This window comes from Capra hircus, chromosome 15, assembly GCF_001704415.2.
Source record: "Capra hircus breed San Clemente chromosome 15, ASM170441v1, whole genome shotgun sequence".
Taxonomy (NCBI): Eukaryota; Metazoa; Chordata; class Mammalia; order Artiodactyla; family Bovidae; genus Capra; species Capra hircus.
The window spans coordinates 43,686,553-43,713,902 of record NC_030822.1 but is presented as its reverse complement, the minus strand read 5'-3'; the positions used below and the strand labels follow the sequence as shown (position 1 = coordinate 43,713,902).

General features: G+C 41.9%; 1 protein-coding gene across 1 annotated transcript in view; it reads right to left on the bottom strand.

The window, feature by feature from the left end:
• The window catches only part of SPON1 (spondin 1), a 311,073-nt gene that overhangs the window by 170,739 nt on the left and 112,984 nt on the right, over positions 1 to 27,350 (bottom strand). The window contains exons 4-5 of the mRNA XM_018059584.1: positions 8,489 to 8,562; positions 3,211 to 3,333 (exon numbers count right to left, since the gene is read on the bottom strand). Coding sequence (XP_017915073.1) covers positions 3,211 to 3,333; positions 8,489 to 8,562 — 197 coding nt within the window. The remainder of the gene's footprint in view (positions 1 to 3,210; positions 3,334 to 8,488; positions 8,563 to 27,350) is intronic.

The following is a 27,350-nucleotide window of genomic DNA, read 5'->3' as shown; positions in this document are numbered from 1 at the left end:
AAATGCAGAGGCAAATATGAGGATGCAGGTGTCTTCCATTAAACCAGGTATTAAAGAGACTTGCAAAAATGTAAAACAATGACATCTTTTTCACTAAATTTCTTTTGTTTGGACAATACAGCTATTTTCATAAAATATGTCAACATGTAATAAGCTAATCATTATTAATTCATTATATGTTACTTTTTAAAGTTAACTAATAAGTGATATTTTTAAAATATCTTTTAATTTTTGAGATGGTGAATATTGAGACACAGTTCACCTAAACAAAAGCATGTTGAAGTTCTCAATAATTTTTAAGCCTGTATAAGACACCCTGAAATTAAAAAGCTTGAGAACTGCTGCTCTGAGGTGCTTGCAGAGAAAGTGGAATTTGGGATGAGTAATTAGTGAAAAGAGGAGAACTTGTCATGTATCAGTTTGCAATATTGCTGAAAAGTATCATGACTAAATTGGGCTTAACAGCCAGGGTTGGTTATGAAGACAGAATCGTCCCTGGAGGGGTAAAATGAAAGCCATCTATGACTTAAGACTGGCTGAAATTATTTCTGTGCATATTGAATTCTCAAGTTCCCAGTTAGACCCAGTTATTCTCAAGGGCACCTCTCTGTGCCCTTCTGATTTGCTCCAGTGCCCTTAGTGTCCAAGTTCACCCCTTTCCCTCCAGGGAAGGTCTGGCTCTTTCCCTGCTCAGTACTGACCACCATGACTAATGTGGACTACAAATCTGCCTCCCGGGTCACAGCGCATGCCACTCTGAGTCCACCAATCAGTACCCAGGACTTGGGAAGGCCAAAGGCACTTGCAGGCACTAAGAATGAAAGATGAGCATGTTGTGGCTCTTGTCCTGGAGGACTTCTCAGTACGGTGGAGAAGAAAAGCTCCTGAAGGGATAATTATGATATGATGTGATAAATGCTTTTCTGAACATAGTGACCACATTTTCTTCCAATCAAAAATTAGGACACACTCTGACCTCTGACTGTGCAAGCTTCCTCAGGGATCTGGAACACATGTCTGCTTATCCATGTATCAAGAAACTCCCAACAAAACTCCACAGAAATTCTGTATAGATTTGTACTTGATTTCGCCCAAAGACCCAGAAACAATGGTTTATACCCTTTTAAAAAAATTCTGGGAAATAACCAGTGTCAGAACAGAAAAGGCAAGAAGTGCCATAGGATTACAAAAGATGGGTAATGAGCCCCTAACATTTTATCTCCTCTGGATTAGTGGATGGGAGACACTAGAGGAAATTTTTTCCATCATCCTTGTTGAGTGGTTTTTTCCCCCTGCAGGCAGAGTCCAAGACTGTTCAGGCAGGTCTCTCACACCAGCTGAATCAGATCAAGTCAGAAGAATGAACTAGTATGAAGCTTCTAAGATCGCAAGCCTTGATTACATGTGGGTAAAATTAAACAATAAGGCTCTTGATCTGCCAAGAAATGCTGGAGTCCCCTCTGGGTGGGCTGTTTGGGGACCGTGGAGGTTCTCGTCTGGACTGGGTCTTCTTAAGTCCTAGTCATGTACCCTTTGCCCCCACCACTTCCTTTGAGGCTGACCTAAATCCCCCTTTTTCATCCCTTCTGCAGCATCCCTTTTCTTTCCCAGCTGGGGCAACTCCAGAGTGAAGTGAACAAGAATGAAACATACAATGAGCAGAAAAAGCATGCTCAGTACCACACACGGACATCCTGCCACCCACAGAGAGAATGGGAGACACTGCGTCTCAAAGGCAATCCAAACAGAAGGCAGGGCAAGGAGCCTGACAAAACTCTTCTGCATCTTGGATCCACTACCACTAACCATTTTTTCTGAGGGTTCTACAACTGTTGATTCAATCAACCATGGGTCATCAACATTTGGGAAAAAAAATTCCAGAAAGTCTTAAAAAACAAAACTTGAATTTGCCACACAATAGCTATTGACCCAGCATTTACAATGTATTTACAACTATTTACATTGTATCAGATACTGTAAGTAATCTAGAGGTGATTTAAAGTATATGGGAGGATCTACACATGTCATTTTATTGAAGGGACTGAGCATTCATGGATTTCGATATCCTTGGGGTTCCTGGAACCAGTCTGTCTTGAATACCGAGGGATGATTGTACTTACATTGGACTAGGAGTAACTCACGATGTCTCTGTGATCTCCAGTAAATTCATCCACAGAAGCAAGTTATTTTGATGATGAAATGACACATACATGAGAATGCTCCACATAATAAGTTCACTATTCATGGTTTTAATTTTCATATCATTTGTGTGGTTAATTAATGTCTCTCTCCGTATTAAAGAAGGGTTGTGTCTTGTTTTATTCACTGTTATAAATATATCTAAAGTTTAGCACTGTATTTGACACATGTTAGGCATTTGATGGGGAGAAGGCAACGGTACCCCACTCCAGTACTCTTGCCTAGAAAATCCCATGGACAGAGAAGCCTAATAGGCTGCAGTCCATGTGGTCGCTAAGAGTCGGACACGACTGAGCAACTTCACTTTCACTTTTCCCTTTCATGCATTGGAGAAGGAAATGGCAACCCACTCCAGTGTTCTTGCCTGGAGAATCCCAGGAACAAGAGAGCCTGGTGGGCTGCCTTCTATGGGGTAGCAAAGAATCGGACACGACTGAAGCGACTTAGCAGCAGCAGCAGGCATTTGATGAGACAATTGTTTGATAAAAGGGAGTTGGTAGGGTCCTGGTTAAGTGTTTACTCTAAAACAAGTTTGGGGTTGCCTGACAACTCTCATGGATTGGTATTGGCTACCTGGAGCATGGTGCCATAAGGATTCTAAGGTGGTATCTGATATATCACCTGATGCACACTCTGGTTGAGGATGTTGAATATTTGTTGACCTTGGTTTATGAAGTCAAGGGTTTTTTTGCCAGCTCTTCCAGCACAAATAGGCCAGTTGTATGAATACAGTCACTTTAAGAGAATTGAGGTGATCAAGTATCTGGCCTGAAGATAAGTAGCATGACCTCAGGAATATTTTTTAAAATCACAAATAAGAAAACACTTAGAATAATGCTATGCAAAGAAGCTGAATGCCTACCACTGATATCTGCCTCTCTCAATGAATTCACTTATTTGGAATGTGTTTCACGAATGAGTAAGTAAGGAGCATCAGCTTGTGTTCCCTACAATCAGACAGAACTTTGTAAGACCCTTTCCCCCAGCGCATAAAATAGCTGTTCTACTCACGAGGGTAATCCTTTGGGTGTGTCTTCTCAGACCAGTTCCCATAAAACGTGAGCCTGTACTTAGCAGTTCCACAGGCGCAGCAGTCTAGGATTGGTTTGTCAGTCACCCCATCAAATGTGGAATCTGAAAGAGTCAGGAAAGTCACCAAGTTAGGAAGCAACTGTGAGTCATTTATAAGACAGTGGCATCTTGGCCTCATCCTGTCCTTAATGCTTGGGAAAAGAATGCGAAATGCAGTTTGTGCGCGTGTGTGCTCAGTCACTACTAGGTCATGTCCAACTCTGTGACCCCATGAACTGTAGCCTGCCAGGCTCCTCTGTCCATGGGATTTTCCCAGCAAGAATACAGGAGTGGGTTGCTATTTCCTTCTCTAGAGGATCTTCCTGAACCAGAGATTGAACATGCATCTCCTGCATTGGCAGGCAGATGCTTTAACACTGACTCACCTGGGAATCAAAGTGCAGTTTTTACTGATCAATAATTCAGAACCAGGTCCAGCTATAACAGATTTTATTTAACTCTAAGGATGATCACTATATTTTTCAAATTAAAAATAAACCAGAACTTTTGCTTTAATAATGTGAGGAGACCAATGGGACCAATAACATAGAATATTTGGGATGGAGGCTATCTTGGTAAAGTTTATTGTTATCGTTTCTGGACCTGAATCTCCTTTCCCATCCCTCCCACAATAGGATTTCTCCACCAGATTTCAAGAGGAATATGCATGTGTGTGTGTGTTTCCTAAGGAATATTCTCTGGGGCCAAACTGCCAGTACAAGAAGGAAAAGCTTTGACAGAGAGCAATGAGAACAAGTAGAGAGACATAAGGAATGGTGAAAATTATTTCTAAAAAATTATGCATATGTAGTCATATCACTTCTTATCAAGCTTTCAGAGACTTTCTGGGAGGGTTGGGGGTTTGGGAATATGTTCATAAGTTCAGGTTTACTTCTGAGCATAGAAACAGCCGGGAAAAACTCGAGATTCCCTCTCCGCCCCCACTTTTAGCTGTGAATAGCTGATAAGTGGAAAAAAAGAGATTACATGAATAAATTCAGTATTTCTGATTGTCAGGCCCACATCCCTAACTGTGCATTGTTGCTTTTAGTCTGTTCTGCTTCCTGCAAGACGAAAACAATGTCTACAGATGCAACTTGCTTCAGCTGCTTTTCCTTTGGTTCCTCAGGAGATATTAACATGAATGTTCTCCCTCCCTCTTTTTTTTTTTTTTTCAAGTTGGACATTTAATCTTAACTATTATATAAAGAGCAGCAAAAGAGAGTTTAAATATCTTTTTGAGAGTTAGGAAGAGCATTTTACAAGTCTTCCTTATGGAATTCACTGAGTTCTTTTGGTTTGAATGTGCAAAATCAGCGATAGGTGAAAGAAGTGAATTCTGGGTTCGAGGATGGAGACAAAAGTATGGGATACTGTAATAAGCACCACATTGCATAGAGTCCTGTATGTGTTGATTCCTTTCCATATACTGTCTCATTTAATCCTGGCAATCCTAGGACATCAGGACTTTGGTTAACTCTATTTTATAGATCATAAAACTAAGGCACATTAGTTAACCAGCCCAAAGTCACTGAGTTGATGCGTGGTGCAGGCAGAACTGGAACCCAGGTCTTTTTTGAATCTACGGCCCATGCTCACTCTTAACCTGTATACCATATCACTGTAGGAAAGACCTTCTGCTGGATAGGTTTGCATAAACACCAGTGGGAGAAATCTGTGTGTTTCTCATTTAGCTTTTTCAAACAAAGAATGGTGCATTAAAAAAAGTACTTATCTACAGAGCTCCAGAATCTCTAAATAGCCCTAAAGAAGAGATCTGAAATCACCCCAAATAGAAATCATTGTTTGGCTACTTTTTGTACACTAGGAAGAGGCAAGAGCATTGTGTGTGTTAGAAGCAAGCTTCCCACTTCCCTATGTACACGATGTCCAGGTCTGATTGCTGTGTGAGCCACTTTGATACGTAAGGGACAAGCACTATTGAATATATTTCAGGAAAGTTGGCATAAATGAGTAACTCCTAAAGGTTTTTCCTTTTCACATTTTCATTATGATCATCTATGTTTTAAAAAGACTAAGTTAGTTTTGAAAAAGGGATTCAGAGCTAAGAGATACATGCTGGGGTTTCCGTTGTAACTACTAGGCACTGTTAAATGAAGCAGCAATAATCTCTCAAAGAACCAAAATAACGCAAACTGGTAGCTCCACCTTATCAAAAGGGCTTTCTGATATAAGCAGTGAACTTAAAGATACATACAGGGGTTCAAGGGAAAGCACTTATAATAAACACTTTGGAATTCCAAAGAAAAAGAAGCTTCCATTGAAAAAATAAATTTCTAAGTTTGAAAATAAAAGTAGACATGCTGTTTCCTAATGAGGAAAAGCCCACTGAAAGTGGATCAGGTTTTCAAAGGGGAGTGATAGCAAGTGTTAACTTACCCCTCTTCTCCTAACCTGCAGGGCCTGCATAATACCCTTGGTAACTTGAAACTTGAAATTGGTAACTTGAAACCCTGCAGCATCTCTCAAGCTACACTGGCCCCCTCATTTCTATTCTTAATACCAGCTTCCTTTTCTACTCTTACCTTATTCTTTTTTGTGGCGGTGGGTGGGCGGGGGGATTGGGGAGGGCTGCCCTGGGTCTTGTTTGAGGCACATAGGATCTTGTCCCCTGATCAGGGAGGGAACCTGGGAACCTCTAGCACTGGCAGCATGCAGTCTTAACTGGACCACCAGGCAAGTCTCTCTGATCTTATTTTTGTTTCTCTTCCCTTGCTGATTATCCCTTCTCTATCTACATTTTTCTCTCATCTCTGCTTTTCCCTTCACCTTTTCCTCTTTCTCCTTTGTCTGTGACATGGTCTTAAAGTGAGCATATGTGCACATTTGTTTATTATAGGTCACCTTTTGAAATATTTTATGTTTCTGCTTTTAATTGTAAGTAACAATGTTTCATGCCTCTTTTGAAAAATAATTACCATTGCTTTTAATCTGTGCAATTCTTAGATTTCCCCTATGGATTAATAGCTTTAACTGGGGAAAAGAAACAGACACTAGTTTCTCTCTTTCCTTGATAGATTTGATTTGACTCAACAAATGTACGAATACTTTAATGAAAGTGTTGGAGAGAATCCCTTTGCTCTATGGTTGTATCTTAAAGACTTTCTATGTGGGATCTGCTTTGCTAACTGATGGATTACCTCATGAGTCTGCTGTCTCCAGGAATCATCTACAACTGCGACTCACGATCCTACAGCCCAGGTCTTCCTAGGTCGTTTTTTGTCCACAAAGTTGCTGTGGGAAAGAGGTGTTTTTATACAGACTTATGCTTAGTCATTTTGGTAGGCTCTCTGCTTCAGAAGTGCTAATCAATAGAGATTTGCAGTGCCTTTTCATTGATGCTTTTCTGCACAATGGTAGCATATTCGTAACTTAGACAAGGCTTTCACAACATCAGGGCTGAGGCTTTGGAAAGTGCAATTTAGCTGTTGGTTGCTGTCAGTACACAAGGCTGACAGTGCAGTGTATTCTAGGAATCTTCAAATCTGGGAAATAAGGCTGTCCTCTGAAAGTCAAACTAACAAAACTGTACCACGGTGGCCATGATTAGCCAACCAAGAGGTGAGCTAGAATAGCCACAGCTCTATGCCCAGAGACCTGGATGTCATCACATGCAAGCCGGGCAGGGACTGGATTGTCCATTAGAAACCAAGAGCCTCAAGAGCTGAGATGTTCTGGGTTTGGGTAAAGGTTAAGCAAATCTGTGGACTATGAAACACAGAGAAGGAAAACCCCAATATCCATGCATAGTGATGCCCACCTGGAAGCTGCCCGGGGCACTGGCCCACAGGTTCAGCTCTCTCCCCCCTTTGACAGGTATGACCTGATGCAGGGCAGCCAACTCTTCCCCTTTAGCTCCTTCCATGCTCTCCAAGCAGTCCTCCACATACGACCTATTTTCTGCCCCAGCTCACCCATAGGGAGACCTAGGTTTTGATTACCCAAAGCCACAACCCAAGCTACTGAACTGGGAGACAGCACTTTGATAGAAATGCAATGGTTAGGGCACTGGCTTCTAGGTTCAAACTGTGACCTCCTCGTGAGCTGTCTGATGCTGAGTGAGCTATTTAAACTCTTCATGGCTCAGGCTTCTCATCTGTGAAATAGGGATGATGTAATCCACATAGGATTGTTGTGCTGATGACATGATTAAGGCATGTGAAGTCCTTAGAATGGTGCCTGGCATACAACAAGCACAAATAAATCAGCTATTATTATTTTCCTAGAGGACATTTACCATCTTCTCTTTTCCTTCGTAGCTTATGATTTGCTAGACATAGAAATGATTTCTTCTCAAACCATGATAGACTGATTTCTTCTCAAACCGTGAATTGCTCTAAAGGTAAATAAAAAAGTCTGCGCAAATTAATAGAAAAGAGAGCATGAAGATGTACAATTTCAGCACATTTTCCACTTTTATTTAGTTCTTTAAGGACTTCTAACACGTTTAGATGTTTACAATATTAATTTTTCACGGTAGATTAATAAATAAGCCCTGGGATGTTGATAACAATAGCTAACATACACCATATATAACAAATAATTGTATGTATGAGCATATATGTGTATTGCATGTGTCTATACATACATGTACATATATGTATACTCACTATGTACTAGGAGGCATGGTACTGAACATCACAGCGCCATGCAGGGCTGGAGGTAAGCACTGACTGTGCATGTGCCTGTGTGCTAAGGATGACTGCGCATCCAAGGACTAGGTCCCTCGATGAGGTGAGGGCCACAAAAGCAAAGCCCCCTTGGCATTCCTGTCCCCTAGAGAAAATCTGCTCATCCTGCCTGCGTGACCCACAAGTTCCTGCTAGTGATTATTCCAGAAAACCATTACAGACTTTTTAGAGGTGCACAATTGTGTGTTCCTTAATTAAGTCCTGTGAATTATTCCAAGGAATCTCCTCAGAATAATCACTGTTTCACAAGAATAACGAGACGACGACACCAATATAAGGTATATTATCTCCTACCCAGGGAATCAAGCTGAGTAATTAGAGTTTAAGGCAGATCCAATTATCCACAGCACACAGCTAGATTAAAAATTGGAACTACGTGAGGAAGCAGAACCCGGAGGAACTCAGAAAACCCAACTGCCTTAATTCCTGTGGCCGAACGCTTAGACTGATTGAGCCACCTTCCATTTATCTGGTCCTCTCCAGTCCACACATCCAGACCTCCTTACCTTGTTCACAAAGTTTCTTGGTCAGAGAGCCTTCATCTTGAAAATAAATGATGCGTTTCTGAACGATGCTAGCCCTGTGGGGAAAGAAGACACAGCACGTGGTGAGGAGGGCAAGTCTGGGGGACGTCAGGTTTCTGCTGGTCCACCTACAGCTGTGTGGCTTTGGGGGCGTGCTCTCAACTCCATGTGGCTTGGCTTCTTCAGTGGAAAACTGGTGTTAATAATAATAGCTACCTCCTAAGGTTGCTATGAGAACTAAGGAAAGAACTCTTATGTCAAGAGTTCAGCACACATTAGAGACCACTCAATAAATATTAGTTATTGTGGTGATGTTGGTGGTACTCATATTAAGGCAGGAAAGTGAACTAACAGCATTTTCAGTAACTTTTCTCAATGGTTCATTTACTCTAGTTTTATATCAAACTACTGAGGCCATTTATAGATCAACCAAATTCAAATCAGGAAAGCATGTCAAATTCTCTTCCTGAAGGAGGAAAAAACCTTAAAAATATATTTTGATTTGTTCTGAAAATGTCATTCTATATCTTTCCGGAAAGTCTAGACGAAACTGTCTCTTACATTCTGAACAAAGACAACTTCAGCTGTTACATCTCTCTTAAACATGTCAAACTTGAACACAGTATCTTAGAATTTGGAAAGATATTCTGAGGTTGAAAAATGACTTGATTTGGCCAGCATATATTTTCTCTTTAATCTAGGATTGCACAGACATACTACGTCTCCTTTTACCCACTCAGCTGTTGATTTTCAGCTGCCCTTGAACAGGCCTGAAACCCGGTGTTCCAGCAATTTCAAAAGTCTACAGCACAACACTGAGACGGCGCCAGGGGATCTCGGACCATTTCTATTGATTTTCTTCAGCCATGCTACTCAATCAAAAGGCAATTTTCACTTTGATTTGCCCTATTTAACAGATAAAGGGAGCTCTTGACTCCATCACAGCTGACCACACTGAACCAGGGAAAGTCACACAAGCTGCCTCAGGTCACATGCTTTCAAACCCAGGAAGGGCCCACATATGCATGGATCTGCTGAGCACAGAGTCAGTTTTCTCAATGGTCTGGGCCTATGCCAAATGGCTTTCCAAAGAAATATCTACTCTACCCCCAGTCTTACACAAAGGAATAAAATTGAGGCCAGCCTACTGATGTCTTTTACAGTCTGTCCCACCCCACGAGAGAAGAGATGTTGAAATAAATGAATGAAATATACTTCCTGTTGACACAAAGCTACTGTGAATATTTATCCATTCTGTTGACCATCAAGTAGAAAGTTCCTTCAGGCCAAGAAAACACTCTGGAGAACATTCACCCCAAAGTCAAATAAAAAAAAATGCCTTCTGTTAGCTGGAGCACCCTACCACAGAGACAATGCCTCGGGGAGCACTGTGGTGGGCAAGGAGTAGGCCCAGTGGGACATACCCCAGGCCCCACATTCTTGCTGCAACCATTTCAACTTAACCGACCTCACTCCAACCCAAAGCTGCCTCCTCTCCCATTTGTCTTCCTGTTGGATCTGCTGGTGTATTTTCAACAGTTAGAATTTGGGAAGAATATTTTGAGGTTGAAAAATGACTCGCTTTTGGCCGGCATATAGCAGATAGTTTCTGGAGGTGTGTTTAGCGAAAAGGCATTGGACAGGGACACTGTCATAAACAAGACATATGGAGCCACTTCCCATTCTCAGAGTTGGCAGAATAGTGGGGAGAAAGTATCAAACAAACAAATCCTCAGGTAATGAATGGAGACGTCCACAGGGTATGAGAAAGTGTAACACAGGGGATCCTGATCAAGCCAGGAAAGGCTCCTCCCAGAAAAGGTGGCTGTGCTTAGATTTCAATGAGTAGAAGCTAATTAGACAAGTGGGATGGAGGAGCAAAGATGAGGGCATCCTTTGTAAGATCCTTGACATGGGGAGGGCTGTGGCTCATTGGTGAGCCAGGGAGGTGTGAGATAAGCTGGGCAGGGCCAAATCACCCAGAACCATGAAGGGAGATGGCATTTTACTCCAAGCCTGATGAGAAGTCTTTGAGGAATGTGCCCTGAGGAGTGAGATGATCCGGTTTGCCCTTTTAAAAGAGCATTTGAGCCAAAAAGTAAAAACAGATTTGTGTGGGGTTGCAGTATACAGAGCTCCCATGCAAATAAAATTTCGTTTCAATAAAATTCTCTTGATAGAATGATTTGAAAACACCTGATCTACAGGATAAAATATTAACCTACCATGGTATTCAAGGCTTTTCATAACAAACTTCCCTCAAACACCTCCGAGCTTTATTTGTTGGCATTTTGTGCCACGCTCCCTGGGTGTCAGACTGTCAGAAGTTTATCCCTCCTTCTCTGAAATTTTCTTCCACCCCACACTCCGTTACCTGTGCTGTTTCCTCCCCCAGAATCTCCCATCACCTGTCTTTGTGAGAGTCTGTAACAGACACTCTGAATTGTCTTCCTCCCCCTATGATTTAAAGGTGAGGTTTCCCTGGTGGCTCAGTGGTAAAGAATCTGCCTGCAATGCAGGAGACACAGGTTCGATTCCTTAGTCAGGAAGAACTCCTGGAGACAGAAATGGCAATCCATTCTAGTGTTCTTGCCTGGGAAATCCCATGGACAGAGGAGCTTGGCAGGCTACAGGCCATGGGGTCACAAAAGAGCGGGACATGACTGAGCAACAACAACGACAATTTAATGTCAGAAAAAATGATGCTTAGAAAAATTACATCACTCGCAGATTTTCCAAAACTATCATTATAAATAGTTGAGGGGCCAGAAATAGAAAAATATATTTTCTTTAAGATATTTCTGTTTCTTTCGCCTTGTTTTATAAAGTCAAGGTGGCCCTCTTTTTGATAACAGCTGTAACTTCTGAGCCCTTGTTTTGTGCCACTCATTGTGCTAGGGAGGTCCTTCATGTGCATTATCTTATGCTTTACATAACACTACAGGTCCTCAAATTCTTTATCAAAACACTTGGGCTAGATGTGTTCCTGAGTTCAGAGTTTTCCAAATATTAGAAAGTGAAGATGGCAATGTGCCATTAACAACCCCATGACCAAACACATCCATCTTCTGCAGCAAAATATTTGAATACTCATTCTAAGAGAGTAAATAAAATCTATAAACAGTTTCATATCAGTTTAGGTCAAGTTCAGCAAACTTATCAAAATGCATTTATTTTCAGAGGGATTAAGATGAGGGTTTGGGCTACTTTCATCCTAATCTTTTTTTTTTTTTCTTTCATCCTAATCTTATGGGCGAGAATGACTGAGATGCAGGGAGGTTAAGTAACATGCTCAAGGTTTTGAAGTCTTTCATCTACTGCCAAAGCCCATGGTCTGTCTGAGACTCAGAGTGCTTATACGGATTAAAGATGATTACGAATAAAGAGTATAACTGCACTGTGAGGAAAGTACTCTTATAAAACGTAACCTCAGATTGATTTTGGGGGGATGTATTTTATGATCTCATGGCACACACAGTAGAGATCTGAGACTTCAGTGGGTCTCCATGGAGCCTGGGTCATGATAACATGAAGCTCTCCATAAAAATGCAAGCATACATCCCCATTCCTAAACTGAGTCAACCCTCTGGACCATGCACTTTGGATTTCAAACTCTGTGCAGATCCAATGAGGGATACAAGGCTTGTTCTGATCAGGCCCTGGTGGTCTAGTCTTATCTCTGTCCAGTGCCTTCTGAGCACCCTACCCAAACCATATCCCAAATCTGTCTTCATGATCTCACATTCTGGGCCCCTGTCCATGAGACTCCTCTGTCCTTCCTCACAATTCTTCAATATAAACCACACATACACATACACACACACAGACACACACACACACACACACACACCCCTCAATTACCTAACATACTCAACCAAGAGGTTACTTAGAATGATGTCTGGACTGCAAGCTCTTCCTATGAGAGCCAAAACCCCTTGGGGTAATCCTACCCCAGCACTTACTGACCTTTTATAATTGCCTGTTCACTTTCCTATCTCCTGTGCTAGTATAAGCTTCCCAGGAGCAGGAACTGTATCTTATCTCTATAGATGCTAGTACTGTTGCAACCCTGGGACTCAAATAGAAGGAATGACGTTTGGAAAGGAAAGAGCTTGGGGTTGAACTGTCTGGAGGGCATGACGAAGGTCTCAGTAGGTAGACACAGGGATGTGTAACTCAGGAAAGATATGAGGAGGGTGAGGAGGATGGATATGGGAATCACTGGGGCAGAAGTCAGGGTCAAAGCTTTCAGAGTGGCTGACGTCACCCAGGAAGAAAGTGTGGGGAGTGAGAAGAGAGTCTAGCTGAGTTCAGAACTCTGAAGGCCAACATTCACCCACGGATATGCCAGCAGAGACCAAGACTTTAGAAAACGTGGTTGCAGGAGATGTTTCTTTTTATTCCTCATTTGGTCAACTCCTGGGAGAATTTTATATTCTGAGAAAATACATTTCATTTCAAGCCTGTTCCCATTAGAAGTATAAAACTCAGCAGAGATTTATAAATCATATTATAGTTCAGAAAAATAATAGCTTCACAAGATGAGAATGCCGTTGGTAAGAATTCCCTTAGCATTTCAAAATGACAGATTTCTCCCATTCTGTGTTGCAATTTGGCAGTCCTGTTGCATAGCATTTATATACTGATATACTGAATGCTCTCTTATCATGAAAGAGCGTGTTAAGGAAATCTAAATTAAATTTCTCAGTATGTCAGCTTCTCAAACTTTAAAATATTGAGGTTCCAAATAACTTACTAATCATTTCCAAAGTTTTCCTTTAAACCTAAAGTGGAACCTTTCCAGAAATCCCATCCTGAATGCTCGGTGCTCAGTTCTTTTTCTGTCTGAAGAGTTTCTTCATTTGCTGTTGGGGAACTGGCCTGCTGGAATGAAGTTGGAGTTGGCTAAGTTGGAGGTTTGCTGCCTAGTACTGAAAAGGCCTGGGGTTCCTGTTCTCACTGAAAAGGTCGGGGAGACCTCAAAAACTGAAGGATGTGGGCGAGTTCAGGCCATGAAATGAATGAAAAATACACATGGACCCTCAGTGGCTGGGTCACTGCCATGTAGGTGTAATTTATGTAAGGTCCTTACGACACGCATGTTGCACAAAGTAAATATTCAGTAGTGGTAGCTGTTATCATTGTTGCTGTTAAATCACCAGCCCCTAACAAAGTGCCTGACACATGAAAGTACTTAATAAACAGAAGCTATTATGATGATTGATGTCAGGCCCATCTCCTTTGCTTGTGCAGAGAAGAGGGAGAGTGTTATCTTGGTCAATAGCTTCAGGCAGAGATAATGAATGACTCCAAGGAAGTTCAGGTTTGCAGTCTCCAGACTGCAACTTTTGCCAACTCTCTTCCCAGTTCCAGTAAAATCCCTGTTACTGAACATTTCTTGGAATACTTTACAAAATTTGCCTCTGATCTCAGGGATATTTTCCATAGAAGTGATCCAGCTTATAACCCACAACATCTACTTCCTTTTACCAATGACTGAACAACTCTGTGGGAGGATGTAGGAATAAAATATTGAAGCATAGCATTGGTAACATCATCAGGAACTGAGGGTAACAGTCTTATTTTACTTTGCAAGGATGCCAAGTGCTAATCTGATCATGGTCTCATGTTACTCAGCAAATATTTACAGAAGCTGGGTGCATTCCATGATCCAGACTGTTACCAAACTTTTATATGCTTTATGTGGCTCTCAGGGAATGGAGCTGTGTCCAGGAGTTAACAGGCTTCCTGGCAGCTCATGGCAATGTGCTCATGGGAGAAGAAAAGTGAAAGCTTATCTGTAGGGCTTTATCTATGGCACAAACAAGGACTCCATGGTTGTCCAACACTAAGGTCCCACTAAGCTACAGATTCAGAGACTGTTATAATTGTCTACCATGACTGCAAATGACCAAATCTAGTAAATTATAAAAAGAGCTAGCTGCCAGGAGATTCAGTTTCAGTTCAGTTGCTCAGTCGTGTCTGATTCTTTGCGACCCCATGAATCACAGCACATCAGGCCTCCCTGTCCATCATCAACTCCCGGAGCCTACCCAAACTCATGTCCATTGAGTCGGTGATGCCATCCAACCATCTCATCCTCGTCATCCCCTTCTCCTCCTGCCTTCAATCTTTCCCAGCATCAGGGTCTTTTCAAATGAGTCAACTCTTCACATCAGGTGGCCAAAGTATTGGAGTTTCAGCTTCAACATCAGTCCTTCCAATGAACACCCAGGACTGATCTCCTTTAGGATGGACTGGTTGGATCTCCTTGCAGTCCAAGGGACTCTCAAGAGTCTTCTCCAACACCACAACTCAAAATCATCAGTTCTTTGGTGCTCAGCTTTCTTTATAGTCCAACTCTCACATCCATACATGACTACTGGAAAAATCATAGCCTTGACTAGACGGACCTTTGTTGGCAAAGTAATGTCTCTGCTTTTTAATACGCTTTCTAGGTTGGTCATAACTTTCCTTCCAAGGAGTAAGCGTCTTTTAATTTCATGGCTGCAATCACCATCTGCAGTGATTCTGGAGCCCCCCAAAATAAAGTCAGCCACTGTTTCCCCATCTATTTCTCATGAAGTGATGGGACCAGATGCCATGATCTTCGTTTTCTGAATGTTGAGCTTTAAGCCAACTTTTTCACTCTCCTCTTTCACTTTCATCAAGAGGCTCTTTAGTTCTTCACTTTCTGCCATAAGGGTGGTGTCATCTGCATATCTAAGGTCATTGATATTTCTCCCAGCAATCTTGATTCCAGCTTGTGCTTCTTCCAGCCCAGCATTTCTCATGATGTACTCTGCATATAAGTTAAATGAGCAGGGTGACATATACAGCCTTGACGTACTCCTTTTCCTATTTGGAACCAGTCTGTTGTTCCATGTCCAGTTCTAACTGTGTTTCCTGACATGCATACAGGTTTCTCAAGAGGCAGGTCAGGTGGTCTGGTATTCCCATCTCTTTCAGAATTTTCCACAGTTTTATTCCTGCATAATTAGCACTCATTCATGAAATACTCACTGAGCACTTATTTTGTATCAGGAAATTTTCTAGGAGCTGAAATTTCAAAGAAAAATAAGAGTTGGTGCCTTCCAGTAGGGACCTTCTAGTCCAGTAGGGGAAAAGAGATAGAAAAAGGAAACAGGAAATCAGTGTTGAGCACAATAAAGGAGAAGCCACAGCATGCAGAAGAGCTGTAACTAACTTCACCCTGGCAAAGCTGTAAGAGGAGTCAATGACTCTGAAGGTCTGAATTGTCAGAGGGACTGTGAAAACAGAATCTGAGAGACACACCATAGAGAAATTTATAAGCACTAAGTAACTTACTGGATCTGGAACAGAAAGAGAAGGTTGAGTACAAGATGTTTTATTTATTTTTTCTTTATTTAACAGTTAAACATGCTTCCAAGTGCTTCATAAATATAAATTCATTTAACATTCCCCCAAACTCCATGAAGTAGGCACTAATATTATCCCTATTTTACAGAAGAGAAAACAGAAAGGAAGGTAAGTTAACTGACTCCCCATAGACAAACCCCAATGACTAGATGGAGGATTGGTGATGCCAGTGACTGAAACAAAAGACAGAAAGGGCAGGAAGAATTTTTTCTTTTAATTTTTGGAATTTCTATTAAGCTAACTGTAGCTTTACATGCAACTATAAGAAATAATAGAGAGGGGGCACGCTTTGCCTAGTTGTCCCTGATGGTAATATTTAGCAAAACTTCAGTATAATATTACAACTAAGATATTGACCAGGTTTGAGACCGGACATAAAATTGGTGGCACAGGATTAGATGAGGACCAGATCATGCCATTCTAATGAAACTATGCCTATGGCAAGCTGGCACACGCTAAGACAGAATATTCCCAAATGACTCTCAGGACACATCGTATGTTAGAACCCTAATTGCAAAATCATCACAGGTGCTCTGACCAGGCAGGGGGCCATTTCTGGCTGGGACAAGATGATGGTAGACGTGGAGTTGGGGGAATTATTTGTAGGAATAACTTGGAAAGATAGCACTAGAACTGGCCTTGAAGACCCAGAGGCTCATTCTATGACCAGGGGTGAGTTCACCTAAATGAGCTCCTCAGCAGGTCCACCAGCCATGTGTTTTGAAGCAATGCTGCTATCTCCTCTGGGCAGACTTCTTCACTGAATCAGGGGAATCCACTCCACACTGTGCTGCATGTACACCTAAACTTAGGTCATGACCAGAATCTGGTCAGTTAGGTTCTTAACAAGACTATAATCCATTCCCAACTTTGTATAGCCATTGGATTTCTAGAGTTTCTTGATGCACATTACTGGACAAAGTTGCATCTACAAAATCCTGGTTCTGATTTCAACAAAAATCAGAGGAAAACTAGTGTTAGCACTCAGTTTATTTCTTCTTAGAATGACCCAGAGGATAACAAACTTATCATGACTCCATTTTCTCTTATTATCGTCCAGTTTTAGACCTCATCTTTATCATATATCTTGTCGATATTATTACCCTAGCACTTTAAATTTTACCCCTAAAAATTCAATGGAAAAGTAATAATGAGGAATTGACTTTCATACCATAAGAGAGATGTAAAAAGAATAAAACTAATTATGTTTTTAGAGAAACTAATTTAGATGTGAGAGTCATTAAAACCAGACAGGCATTCATCGATTCACATTTTTATTTGACAGAGTAGAGGCCATGAAGCTGTGTTAGGAATTGGAGGTGCGGAGATGAACAAGACATGGTACAGATGCCACCAAATAGTGGACAGCCTGAGAGATATGAATCGGAGAACGCTGCAAGTGGTAGAACCTGCCCGATATCTACTCCTTTCATCTGCCATACTTGCAGAACCCTCATTTTGATTCAAATGTAGCCTCAGTAACATAAGAGAGGGTCATCAGCACAGGGTTGGAGGGGGTGGGAGGAGAACTTCTGAGAAAGTTTTGCTTAAATTTGCATAAAAGAAATTAATGACCCACTGTCCTTTCTCTGTCCAGTGTTGATCACAAACAATACAGGAAACAAGGCAGCCATTTTGTGACCAACAGGAAAAGACCAAGAAAATTCAGAGACACTGGAGTCTGCACTGGGGCACCATGGATGAGATTAGGTAGGATTGGGGTCAGGGATGTTTTGGTCAGAGTCTGGGAGGAGAACACTCCAGATAAGGCTTTAAAAGAGGGCTTGAATTTGGTGGGTGCGAGGTTATGCTGCCCTTTGTGAGAACTTTCCATGGGGTGCAGAGGACAGACACCACACAGTGACTAGGAAGAAAGTAGCAGGCTTGCCAGGACACTCCAGTCTGAAGAGAGATGTGGCTTCAAATGGGAGGAGTTGGGGGAAGAGGCAGCATGGGTGGGAGTTCAACAGGAAAACACAGGCAAGGGAAATATTCCTTTTTCTCTGGAGGGAGTGTTCCTACACCTATAAGCTGTGGCTGAGGCAACAGTAGAAACCTTTAGGGGTACCTGCTGGATCAGTGGCTAGAAAATTTTCATCTGTTGGAAAAATCTTAAAAAAACTCACATAGACCAAATAGACTGCAGAATGTAGTCCCAGTTGTGGAAGCTCTTTCAGGCCATTCTGGTTAATGATCAGGACCATTTTTCATCCTTTAATTTTTCGATATCAAACTACCATTTTTTTTCCACATCTTTTGTGGAAAGATCCCTCCTCTTGACAGGCTTAGGGAGGGTGTGGAGGGTGGTTATGATTCTCAGCTAGGGATTCATGGTTCATGAAGGGGTTGCAAAGGATTCTTGTATGTAAATTGTAAGCATGCGCATTGCTTGGGGGGAGAGATGGTATAAGAGCCACTGCTCTAAGGTAGCTGCCATGACCTTCATGCCTGTTAGTTTACTTTCCAGAGTCCCCTGCTGCCACCATTGGAAGGACATGCATGGAAGATCAAATGAAGGATTCCCTGTACAACTACTACAAAAACCATCTAACAAGTTTCCTCTTCTTGCCAAACCACCCATTTACCTGCACTCAGCTAGGAGATGAATCACCATCTCCAGCACATTACTAGGTAGTGGTGGTACCATAGTCCTAATTACCCCATCTCCATATCAGCCCCACCCCACCCCACGCCAGCACAGGGTCTGACACATAGTAGGTCCTCTCTAAACAAAGGTTCCCCTCTCACTTATAGATCACAGTCTGAGCTCTTGGCTAAACATCCACAATCCTGAACACCAGGACACAGGCTGCCTTCTAAGTCTGACACCCCGCCCTCCCCCAACACTTTTGCCAACCACCTGAATTCAGCCTTGCCTTTTCACTCTTTGTCACACAACCCCTCCCAGCTTCTGGCCATGCTACTCAGACCAGGAATGTACTTCCGTCTCTGCTCTGCCCAGTCACACCATCTCATGGCCTCCTGAGAGCCTCATTGGCCAGAACCTTCAGAGTGACTTCCTCTGGGTTCCTTGAACACCACTGATCTTTGCCATCCACTTGGTGTTCAGGCACTGGGTACTCTTGATGTTTGCTTGAACTTTAATATCTTGCATTGCCATTTAACTTATTGTGAGTTTACATTTTGGACTTCTGACTAAATTCTGAGCTTTTTCAGGGAAAGGGTCTTGCTGCACCCTCAAGGCCCCTCGAGCACTTAGCACAGAGCCTTTCAAGCAGGACACACTGAAGATGTGCTGTTCTGATGTGTTTTCATGGACTGATTTGACCTGTAATTTAATACCCTATGGCCACAATCTGGCCAGAAGCACAAATTCCTCTGTACTAGCAGAGCCACCCAGTGTTCTGGGTAAGCAGCAATGACCGGTCATGAAACATTTCCCATTGCATAAAGACCAGTTAAGTCTGCTTCGCTTTATTCAAGCTGGGCTGATGGCAACTGCTGTTCTCAGAGAGAACCATTTGGGTTGAATTCAAAATCCCTTCACAAGGCTGGGAATCAACAGGAAGATGGTATGTCTGCCAGGAGGAGGTTAAGTCCAGGACAGCACTTTCTTTATGGAAAAGACAGTTGCTGATTACATGATGCACCACTCTTTGCTCATCCCGTGAGTCGACTCTTTAAAAGAATGTCACCCATAGGCCTTATATTTTGACTCACTCCAGATTTGTCCCACGTTATTTCTTTTCAACATCTGTACCCCTGTTGTAGCATGACCTCATTCTTATGTCACATGAGCTCATCAGAGGTAAAGCATGATCATCTGGACCCCCACAGAGATTGAGAGGAACAACATGAGACCACAGGAAGCCACAGAATCTGGGCTCGATTTGTCCTGTTTCCTAGCCTTTCTCATGGAAAATATTTTCAGAAATAAGTTAAAGGAAGAAAGGGAGGGAGGGAGGGAGAAAGTGACAGAAAGAAAGGAAGAAAGACACAAGAATTTTAACTTTTTGAGTAAAAGAAAATGTGAAAGAGAAGTTACGGCACCTCATTTTAATGCAGAGTAGAATACAAGTGACCAAGTTTTGTTTTGTTTTTTTCAACATGGCAAAAAAAAAAAAAAAAAAAAAAAATCCTACTGAAACTTCCCTGGAAATCCAGTGGTTAATGCTCCACACTTCAAAGGCAGGGGCACAGGTTTAATGCCTAGTCAGGGAACTAAGATACCACATGTCACATGGCACAGAGAAAACAAAAGTCTACCAACGCTTGATGTGGGAGACTTAGGAGTGATCATGGAGCATCTTCATCCATGTTAAACAAAGTACTGAAAACCATTTTTCCTTCAAGCAGACAAGGAGTCATTAAGACTCAACGAGTTAATAAAAATAAGGCAATGCCAAAGAATGCTCAAACTACCACACAATTGCACTCATCTCACATGCTAGTAAAGTAATGCTCAAAATTCTCCAAGCCAGCCTCCAGCAATACGTGAACTGTGAACTCCCTGATGTTCAAGCTGGTTTTAGAAAAGGCAGAGGAACCAGAGATCAAATTGCCAACATCCTCTGGATCATGGAAAAAGCAAGAGGGTTCCAGAAAAACATCTATTTCTGCTTTATTGACTATGCCAAAGCCTTTAACTGTGTGGATCACAATAAACTGTGGAAAATTCTGAAAGAGATGGGAATACCAGAGCACCTAACCTGCCTCTTGAGAAATCTGTATGCAGGTCAGGAAGCAACAGTTAGAACTGGACATGGAACAACAGACTGGTTCCAAATAGGAAAAGGAGTACATCAAGGCTGTATATTGTCACCCTGCTTATTTAACTTCTATGCAGAGTACATCATGAGAAACACCGGACTGGAAGAAACACAAGCTGGAATCAAGATTGCTGGGAGAAATATCAATAACATCAGATATGCAGATGACACCACCCTTATGGCAGAAAGTGAAGAGGAGCTAAAAAGCCTCTTGACGAAAGTGAAAGAGGAGAGTGAAAAAGTTGGCTTAAAGCTCAACATTCAGAAAACGAAGATCATGGCATCTGGTCCCATCACTTCAAGGGAAATAGATGGGGAAACAGTGGAAACAGTGTCTGACTTTATTTTTTGGGGCTCCAAACTCACTGCAGATGGTGACTGCAGCCATGAAATTAAAAGATGCTTACTCCTTGGAAGAAAAGTTATGACCAACCTAGATAGTATATTCAAGAGCAGAGACATTACTTTGCCGACTAAGGTCCATCTAGTCAAGGCTATGGTTTTTCCTGTGGTCATGTATGGATGTGAGAATTGGGCTGTGAAGAAGGCTGAGCACTGAAGAATTGATGCATTTGAACTGTGGTGTTGGAGAAGACTCTTGAGGGTCCCTTGGACTGCAAAGAGATCCAACCAGTCCATTCTAAAGGAGATCAGCCCTGGGATTTCTTTGGAAGGAATGATGCTAAAGCTGAAACTCCAGTACTTTGGACACCTCATGCGAAGAGTTGACTCTTTGGAAAAGACTCTGATGCTGGGAGGGATTGGGGGCAGGAGGAGAAGGGGACGACAGAGGATGAGATGGCTGGATGGCATCACGGACTCGATGGACGTGAGTCTGAGTGAACTCCAGGAGATGGCGATGGACAGGGAGGCCTGGTGTGCTGCGATTCATGGGGTTGCAAAGAGTTGGACACGACTGAGTGACTGAACTGAACTGAACTGAACTGAAAGGTGAACAGCTAATCAACAACAAAGGTGATAGCGCAATCGCATTTCTATGTTGCGTGTCTTGGAGAGATGAGGAAGTTGGACTTGAGAGCTTGTGTTCCTAGTAAATGCTTAGGCCTTCACAAATTAGGGACAGAAGTCACAGTGGACATGGAGCGGAAAGAGAGGGAGGTGGACGAAAACTTCCATTTCTTCATCTCTATAAACGAACAAGAGTAAAACCAGACGGTCATGGTGAGTTTGCAACTAGGTGAGTTTGTGCCATCAGATTGGAATGTGCACTTTCCTACCTTTCTGGATGGCTCTGTGTCAAGGATGTTTCTGGTAATGAAGATACACGTCAAGGAAGTTCATTTCCTTGACAGAATCCTTATCCTGGGAGGATATTTGGTAACGATCTTTTGGAAATGATATTTTGCACTGTATTTATTACTCTCCCGCCACCCACCCTCTGCATCTAAATGTATCAATATGCACAGCGTTTCTTTTGATTGACATAGCTAGTCTTGAAAATCTGTAATTCAACTTGCTCCTGACTTGGATTCTTCTCTGTTCAAGCTGTCCTAGAGATGACCAGGAGTCCCTTGTGGCCTAAGGTCATTGACTGGCCCAGTTTAGGATGATATTGTATTGTATTGTCAATGTCAACTGTATTGGGAAAAGCTAATGAATCCTGGCCTTCCATGTGTCTGGTACCGTCCTTAGGAAGGCCAACCCAGTCCTTTGATCCATAAATTGTTACGATTTGTGCAACGTATTTTTCTGAAACCAACAAACTGCAACTGATTGGACAGGGGATCAACACAGGGGTCAAAGGCAACCATAGGTGCACTGGACATGAAGGACATTGGCTGCTTCTGAGTTGCTCTCCTGCTAATTCTGCCAAGTAGTTCAACATGTACATTCAGTATGTATATAAAATAGTGCCAACTGGTCTCATTGAATAGTCTTTTGAACAAAAACCAGTCAGACAAATTAAGAGATGATGGGTCACTTTCACAGGTCTAGGTACAGAGCAATGGACAATTGTTTGGAGCATTTTTCTGCTCCTCTCTGGAGCCTGTGGCATAATCCCATTGTGACCCAGCAGGGCTGTGGCCGATATGATGACCTGACTTGCCATGCTATTCCCACACACCCCTGCATTTTTGTGATAAACTGAAGGTCAGCTATGCCTGAAGAATACTACATAGAAACCTGCAGTTAGCAACGTTTCCATTTGGATCCCGTAGGGTTCTTTTGGTTGTTGTCAGGGCTCATCAGCATAAACATGAAGTTGTTTTGATTTGCTACTGTCTCTCCTCTATCAGAAAACTGTTATTAGGAAAATTGCATTAATTAGCAACAGCTGAGGGGAGGACCAGCTATTTTGGAGCTGCAGCTGCAAGTCTTTTTGCAATCTGACTATTGCCTAAATTTTAACAATTAACAGAATAAATAGTCTCTGAATGTATTTAATCATGTTAATTTTGTTTTCCTCTATTTGTATTACTGTTTAGGCCTCTTATTTAATGTACACTAAAAATTCTAATACCATTAGCATGCTTTAAAGCATAACCTCAGCTATCGTAATCTTGTATGATTTACTAGAAGTGATACGTTGTTTAGCTTAATGCTAATTTTTAACTTTATGAGGAAAAATTAAGAATTAATTAAATCTTACCCCAAAGGTTGGCCTGTTGAATAAGATATTTGCTTGAACTGAAAGCCTTGTTTCATAGCCATTTTAGGTATGAGAATAGGATGGATAGATGGAAGGATAGATTGATGGATGATGGAAGGGGAGAAGGGAGACTAAATGGATAGAATAGAGTGATACAGACATAGAATAACAGACACACCCATATGTAAGGAACTAGGTCTAAACCTTCCAAATGCTAATCCCACTTATTCATTTATTTTCATTAGAATCAGCATGATAAAGACACAGTATAACAGAAAGACCTTTGTAGTCAAACAGGTCAGGTTTTTTTTTTTTTTTTTTTTTTTTATCTATCTCTTTACTGTGACCTAGGTGAATTACAGCCCTGAGATCCAGTTTTCTGCCCTACAAATTAGGGTTAATATCTACCCTTGTGAGAATTAATGAGTTCAGACAGTATGGAAAGTTTCTGGCATGAAGTAAAAGCTTGAAAAATATGGTCTTTCTTTCTTCTACTTTAAACCTTATGTTGCTATTTAACTTCTCCTGTACTTGTTCCTTTTCTACCCATCTGGAGAGTTACAGAAACCCTTATTAAGTAGAGACCTTTTCTTGCTCATCCCTGAAACTACCCCCAGGGCACTGCAGAGTGACTAGGGCCCATTGGATGTTGGTGCCTATTCTCCAATGTTAGCACACAAGCCTAGATTTTTATCAGCTTGTATAACAATGACTAACATCTACTGAGTGCTCACTGTGTGCCAGGTACTCCACGGTAAGCATTTTATAGACTCCAAGTGTTCTCAGCCCTGGCTACTCTTTAAAGTCATTTGGGGGAGCTTTTAAAAAGTTTTGACACCCTGGTTCCATCCTAGTCCAAGGAGATCAGATTTCCAGAGGAGAGGGAGGGTGCAGAACACAGGTGATTTTACAAAGCTGCTCAGATGACAACTCCATTTTGCAGCCAGGGTTGAGAATCACTGATACATTATCTGGTTTAATTCTCCCACCTGTGAGGCAGGTACTATTATTATCTCCTTTGCAGTAAAAAGCCAAGGTAGAGAGGGACCAAGTACTTGCACATGTTTATACGACTCTTAAGCAGTGGGGTCAGGATTGGGAACCCAGTGAGGCTGACTCCACAACCCATAGCTCTCTCCCAACTCCCATTTACAAGTAAATCTCAAGCTAAAACTATGGGGCAAAGATAGAATACGTAAGCGTCCTAAGTGTTATATGGTGATTCTGATCATCAGAATGGGTTAAAAACGGGTGTAAACACAGAAAATCTTTTCTATTTCAAAAGTGGAGAACAGGTTCCTATCCTGATTTTTACACTCAGAGTTTCTGTGACCCAGTTCAAATCACATTACCTCTGTGAGCCTTAACCTCCCACAGTGATAAAGATGTTACCCTTCCAAGAGTACTGAGAAGGTGCTCTGTAAACCCTAAACTATTTTAAAATTGAAAGGAGATACTTCTCATACCCTAGCTCCTTACCCTCATTTCATAGGAAAGACACCAGGTTCAGATTGGGTAGAGCCAAGACTCCAACCTTGACCTGTCTGACCCCAGAGCCCCTCTGCAACAGGCAAAATGTCTAATATAATGTAATCAGTTGAGAACCAGCTTGAAAAATGTTATTAGCAACAGAATCTGTGGGGATTGTGGAGGTGTGTGGAAGTTAGGCTTTTCCATAAACAGCTAGTTTTGAGATGGCCATGGCAGCAGCTACTGGGGGGTGAGGTCTTCTCCCCTCCCACACTAACTCCCTCACCTCACCAGCCTCAGCCAGTAACTCTTGGCTGTGTTCCAGGGGCTCAAGTGAGCATAGAAATGCAGCGTGTTCCAAAGACAGCCTGGCACTGAAGGTTTTCATGTAAAATCCACAAGCCAGTCCCTCAGCGTTTGTCTCTCCTCTTCCCTCCCCCATACCTGGCACAAGCCCAGCACATAGTAGGTGCTCATGAAATGTTTGTCCATTGAATGATTGATCCCTGGCCCGGCGGCTGCGGGGGGGGTGCAGTAGTGGGGGGTGGAGGGCAATGAAAGATACACTGACACTCCTTCCCTCTGAGGCCAAGTGCCACCTACAGCATCACATATAAACGGGCCTTTTTTACCTTTGTCTCACTCAGTCACGGTTTCCATCCTAAACCGCTCATCTTGACTCATCTTTGTCTTATTTCTTCCCTTGTGACTGCCTTTTCCAGTGGGGACCTTTGGACCTGATCCTCAGCAGCCCCGCTCCTTTTTTTTTTTTTTTTTTTATTTGACCCCTCCTGCCCTCCTCTACTGTGAGCTGCTCTGGCTCTGCTGCCATGCAGGGTACAACCATCAGCTGGTCCAGCCCAGATTCCAGGTTTACCTGGCCCCATGGTAGGTCTCACAAGGCTGCTGACCATACAGGCATGGGAAGACAGCGAGTGGGGTGAGAGGGGAGCGGACCCAAGTGGGTAAGATGCAGCCACAGACCAGAAGAGTTCACAAGCCTCTCCCCTGTTCACCCTTCCCAGTTAGAAAACTAATAAGGCTCACAAGCCCCCTTTATAAAAGACAGTCCTCACAAGAATTCAGCCTCAGTAAAGAGCTACTCACACACTGTGGCAGAGACTTAAATGTAAGGCCAGAAACTATAAAGCTCTTACAGGAAAACATAGGCAGTATACTCTTTGATATAAACCACAGCAAGATTCTTTCTGACTCACCACCTAGATTAATGAAAATAAAAACAAAAATAAACAAATGGGACCTAGCTTGTGCACAGCAAAGGAAATTATAAACAAGATGAAAAGACAACCCTTGGAATAGGAGAAAATAATTGCAAATGAAGCAACTGACAAAGGGTTAATCTTCAAAATATATAAACAGTTCATACAGCTCAATATCAGAAAAACAAACCATCCAATCAAAAAATGGGCAGAAGACCAAAACATATATTTCTCCAAAGAAGACCTATAAATGACAATAAACACATGAAAAGATGCTCAGCATCACTTGTTATTAGAGAAATGCAAATCAAAACTACTAGGAGATAACACCTCATGCAAGTCAGAATGGTCATCAAAAAATCTACAAATAATAAATGCTGGAGAGAACATGGGGAAAAGGAAAACCCTCCTGCACTGTTGGTGGGAATGTATTAATAAACTGATATAGCCATATATATATTATATATTATATATTATATGTAATGTAATATATATATAATGTATTAATAAACTAGAAAACAGTATGGATATTCCTTAAAAAAAGAAATCTGGGAAAAAAATCTATGACGTGACCCAGCAATCCCACTGCTTGGCATATACCCTGAGAAAACCACAATTGTAAAAGACACATGTACCCCAGTGTTCACTGCAGTAATATTTAATTGACAGATGAATGGATAAAGAAGTTTGGTACATTTCTACAATGGACTATTACTCCGCCATAAAATGAGCAAATTTGAGGCAGTTGTAGTGAGGTAGATAAACTTAGAGCCTCTGATACAGAGTGAAGTAAGTCAGAAAGAGAAAACAAGCATCGGATACTAACACATATATAGAGAATCTAGAAAAATGATACTGATGAACCTAGTAGAGAAAGGACTTGTAGACACAGCCGGAGAAGGTGAGGGTGGGGTGAACTGAGGAAGTAGCACTGACATAATACACTATCATATGGAAAACAGATAGTGGGAAGTTGCTAATAACCCAGGGATCTCAGCCTGGCACTCTGATGACCTAGAGGAGTGGGGCAGAGGTGGGAGATGCAGGAGGGAAGGGATATATATTTATTTATATAATCATGACTGATGTGTGTCGTTCTGCAGCAGAAACCAACACAAAATTCTAAGCAGCTTTCCACCAATTAAAAAAAAAATAAAAAAATTTTAAAAGGAAAATAAAAGCTTGGGCTGCAGAGTTAGACTGTCTGGGATTCAAACGCCATGTCACTACGTATGGTGTTGGGCAAGTTGAGCCTTAGCTTCCTTGCCATGTAAAGGGAGAGTGATATTTTCTTTGTATACAGAGTTTCTGGCATACATTTTGGCTATTATTATTACTGTCATTAAAATAATTAGAGCAACGCTCAGCTGAATGCTCAAAGGAGAGATGTTTTGGGAAAAAGAAAGGAAGGA